Consider the following 4,728-nt stretch of genomic DNA (forward strand, 5'->3'; position numbering starts at 1 on the left):
ACTTGTGGCGATTGGGGGAGGTCCCGGACAATTGGAAAAAGGCAAATATAATACCCATCTTTAAAAAAGGGAAGAAGGAGAAACCGGGGAACTACAGGCCAGTCAGCCTCACCTCAGTCCCTGGAAAAATCATGGAGCAGGTCCTCAAGAAATCCATTTTGAAGCACTTGGAGGAGAGGAAAGTGATCAGGAACAGTCAACATGGATTCACCAAGGGCAAGTCATGCCTGACCAACCTGATTGCCTTCTATGATGAGATAACTGGCTCTGTGGATATAGGGAAAGCAGTGGACGTGTTATATCTTGACTTTAGCAAAGCTTTTGATACAGTCTCCCACAGTATTCTTGCCAGAAAGTTGAAGAAGTATGGGCTGGATGAATGGACTGTAAGGTGGATAGAAAGCTGGCTAGATCGTCGGGCTCAACGGGTAGTGATCAATGGCTCCATGTCTAGTTGGCAGCCGGTATCAAGTGGAGTGCCCCAAGGGTCGGTCCTGCGGCCAGTTTTGTTCAACATCTTTATTAATGATCTGGATGATGGGATGAATTGCACCCTCAGCAAGTTCGCAGATGGCACTACGCTGGGAGGAGTGGTAGATACGCTGGAGGGTAGCGATAGGGTCCAGAGTGACCTAAACAAATTGGAGGATTGGGCCAAAAGAAATCTGATGAGGTTCAACAAGGACAAGTGCAGAGTCCTGCACTTAGGACGGAAGAATCCCATGCACCCCTACAGGCTGGGGACTGACTGGCTAAGCAGCAGTTCTGCAGAAAAGGACTGGAGATTACAGCGGACGAGAAGCTGGATATGAGTCAATAGTGTGCCCTTGTAGACAAGAAGGCTAACGGCATATTGGGCTGCATTAGTAGGAGCATTGCCAGCAGATCGAGGAAAGTGATTATTCCCCTCTATTCGGCACAGATGAGGCCACATCTGGAGTAATGCATCCAGTTTTGGGCCGCCCACTACAGAAGATATGTGGACAGATTGGAGAGAGTCCAGCAGAGGGCAATGAAAATTATCAGGGGGCTGGGGCACATGACTTACGAGGAGAGGCTGAGGGAACTGGGCTTGTTTAGTCTGCAGAAGAGAAGAGTGAGGGAGGGATTTGATAGCAACCTTCAACTACCTGAAGGGGGGTTCCAAAGAGGATGGAGCTTGGCTGTTCTCAGTGGTAGCAGATGACAGAACAAGGAGCAATGGTCTGAAGTTGCAGTGGGGAAGGTCTAGGTTGGCTATTAGGAAACACTTTTTCACTAGGAGGGTGGTGAAGCACTGGAATGGGTTACCTAGGGAGGTGGTGGAATCTCCATCCTTAGTGGTTTTTAAGGCCCGGCTTGACAAAGCCTTGGTTGGGATGATTTAGTTGGTGTTGGTCCTGCTTTGAGCAGGGGGTTGGACTAGATGATCTCTTGAGGTCTCTTCTAACCCAAATATTCTATGATCAGCCAGGGTGAGAATTTGCTAATTCATATCCTATCTTTCTATTATCTTTGGCTTAGTTTTCAGTTTTGTTTATTTACTAGGTGATCTGCTTTGATCTGTTTGCTATCACTTATAATCACTTAAAATCTATCCTTTTGTAGTTAATAAACTGGTTTATGTTTTAATTTAAACCAGTATGACTTTTCCTGAAGTGTCTGGAGAAAATCTCAGCATGGTTTAACGCAAGTGTATTGTGCTTATTTCTCTCCACATTGAGGGAGGGGGGCAGACATATTAATGAGCTTACACTGTATAAATCCCTGTGCAGTGCACAATGGTATCATTTGGGGTTTATACTCCAGAAGGGGGATGCATGCCTGGGAAACTGCCTGGTGTCTGCTGTTGGCACTTAGGTAGCCCAGTTTGGGTGAGTGACACCACCTGCTGCCATGTTGGGTGATAACAGGGCCTGGGTGAGGCTGCCTGTGTCCCCAGCCCAGCTGTGTGTCTTAGAGAGGCACAGCAATTCCCACGGCTCCCAGACTGCACCTCAGGGGTAACAACCCATGACAGGCATAAGCAAAAATCCCCACTGAATACCCTGAGTTAGCCCTAAAGGACACATAGAGCTTGCTTATCATAGAAACATCTATTACTTTTTGGAAACTTAAGTTTGTAACTCATTTGTGTGCATATGTCTACCTGCTTTAACCTTGTAAATAACTCTCTGGTTTCCTTTGCCTGTTAATAAATCTTTAGATAGTTTATTATACAGTTGGCTACACTGGTGTTGTCTGGGGTGTGAGATCTAAAGTGCACTGGATCTGGGGTGAGTGACCAGCCTTTTGGGACAGAGTGACCTGAATATTGCTGTGATATTTGGCCTAAGGGACCATCTATCACCAAGGGCTAGTCTACACTGGCAACGCTAAAGCACTGCTGTGGAAGCACTTTAACGTGGCTTGTGTAGTCATGGCAGAGCGCCGGGGGAGAGCTCTCCCAGCGCTCTAAAAAACCCACCTCCATGGGGGGCGCAGCTCCCAGCTCTGGGGCACTGTTTACACTGGCACTTTACAGCACTGAAACTTGCTGCGCTCAGGGGGGTGTTTTTTCACCTCCCGAGCGAGAAAGTTGCAGCGCTGTAAATTGCCAGTGTAGACAAGCCCTAAGGCAGGCTCACATGGGGAGCAGACAGATCGGCATACTGAGGGGACTGGCGGTGACTCCATGTTACAGCTGTTATGGTGTCTGAGCAGATTACACTGGATAATTGGTTGGTGAAATAAAAATCTAGCACTCACGGCCAGTCTGGGATTTGTGCCCTGGTTCCTAACAGCCTGCCCCGAGGTTGGGATTCATGCTTTTGAATCCTTGCGGGACAGCTGGACACTGATGCCTTTCTGGAAGATGCTTTAGCCAAACGCATCAAGAGAGGGTTTCACAGTTCCACAGGCTTGGTGCTACGCCCCAGGAACAGGAACCCCCACAGGGTGAGCCACACAGCCCCGTCCCCTTTAGACTAAACTTCTGGGGTTTCAGCCCTCCTGCTTCACACCGTGAGCTCTGCCCAGCGACTCGAGCTGAGACAGACCTCAGCAGAGACTTGTCCGAGCTTCAGGGAGAATGCAGCCTAGCAGATATTTGCAGTGACACACAAGCAGCATTTTCAAAACAGTCGGGTTTATTAGTCAGCGGGAACGTAGCGCTGTGAGTCCTTAGGTCAGCACAGAGACATGCAAAGTAAAGCATGGTCCATTCTGATCAGCGCAGTGCAGTTCACCAGCCAAGCTGTGGCAAGCTCCATTTTCAGGCTCCGGTGCTCTCACTGACTTCCTTCCTTCACTCAGTTCCCAGGTGAGGGCAGGCCTGATTACAGTTCAGTTCACATCCCTCTTGCCAGGGTTTCCTGCTCTTAGGTGTTGATTGTTCAGTCACTGGGGCGGGGGTCTCTTTGTCTTGCTGGATCCCCTGAAGGTCTGGGTCAGGTTCAACCAGTTCCTTAAAAACCCAGTCATTCCACCCAGCCTGCTGGTGACACACACTCTCGCCTGTCCCCGCGCTGTTCCAGGAGCAGGTAGCAATGCAACACACACACAGGGAAACTGAGGCATGCCTTGGATTAATGAAAATATTAGAGAAAATTCCCACTTCATCATATGGGGTAACTGGGTAACAGAGTCTGGCCTGGGTCCTGCAGGAGGTCAGACAAGATGACCTAATGGTCCCTTTTGGCCTTAAAAATCTATGACCCTGCCCTCCGGCCTGCTTAGCTCCCCCATCCCAGGCTGGCTTGTACCCCCGGCCTCTCCTCCAGGCTGGCTCAGCTTGGCCCAGCCCCTCGGGGAGGCAAAGTCCAGCTCGTTCCAACCGTCTCCTAGCAACACGTGGGAGAATGTGGCTATGTCAGCCCAAGGGGAGGCCTCATGATGTCACAATGGTGCCCGGGAGCCGCGCCTGGCGATGGGGTCCCTGGCCTGGCTGTCCTTGGGGCTCCTGCCCCTGCTGCTCCTGGCGACGCAGGGATACAGCTCGAAGCGTGAGCAGGCTGTGGGGGCAGGGGCTGTACAGTGGGGGTGCTGAGAGCCATTGAACCAAGCTGTAAATCCTGTATGTAATGGAAACCACTTCAACTCAGGGGGCGCTGGAGCCCCCCTTGCACCCTTAGTTCCAGCACCTATGTGAGGGGGGCTCCCATGGAGGTGGCATGGCTCCTGCCCCCACTCATGCCATGAGCACAGCCCCATGGTGGGGCCTGCCCATGCTCCGGTGCCCAGACGCACTCCCTGGGAGAGCCCCAGCCCCTCCCATGCTCTCAAGGGGCAGTTCCCTGCAGGAGAAGAGGCAGGGAGGCCAAGACCTTCCCTTACAGTGGGGGAGGGGAGAACGTGGAGGGGAGCAGAGAGGGAGGTGTTGGGGGGCTGAGGCTTTTGCTCATAGGGAGATGGAGGAGGCAGCAGGGTAGAGACACCTTCAGACAGGGCCGGCTCCAGGCACCAGCTTAACAAGCAGGTGCTTGGGGCGGCCAAGGGAGAGGGGGCGGCACCTGCGGCAATTTGGGGGCGGCAGGTCCCTCACTCCCTCTAGGAGCGACGGACCTGCCGCTGAACTGCCGCCACCAATCGCGGCTTTTTTTTTTTTTTTTTTTTTTGCATGGGGCAGCAGAAATGCTGGAGCCGGCCCTGGCTTCAGAGGGCCTGCTGGATACTAACGGGACCAGCCGAGACCCTCTGAAGGCAGGGCCGGCTCCAGCATTTCTGCCGCCCCAAGCAAAAAAAAAAAAAAAAAAAGCCGCGATTGGTGGC

At 52.0% G+C, this 4,728-nt stretch overlaps 1 protein-coding gene across 1 annotated transcript in view; it reads left to right on the forward strand.

Annotated features, from left to right (window-relative positions):
- The first annotated feature begins 3,886 nt into the window (after positions 1-3,886).
- The window catches only part of LOC117873481 (acrosin-like), a 13,722-nt gene continuing 12,880 nt past the window's right edge, over positions 3,887-4,728 (forward strand). Inside the window, exon 1 of the mRNA XM_034762916.1 lies at positions 3,887-3,962. Within this exon, the coding sequence (XP_034618807.1) occupies positions 3,887-3,962 (76 nt within the window). The remainder of the gene's footprint in view (positions 3,963-4,728) is intronic.

Source organism: Trachemys scripta, chromosome 1 (genome assembly GCF_013100865.1).
Source record: "Trachemys scripta elegans isolate TJP31775 chromosome 1, CAS_Tse_1.0, whole genome shotgun sequence".
Lineage (NCBI taxonomy): Eukaryota > Metazoa > Chordata > Testudines > Emydidae > Trachemys > Trachemys scripta.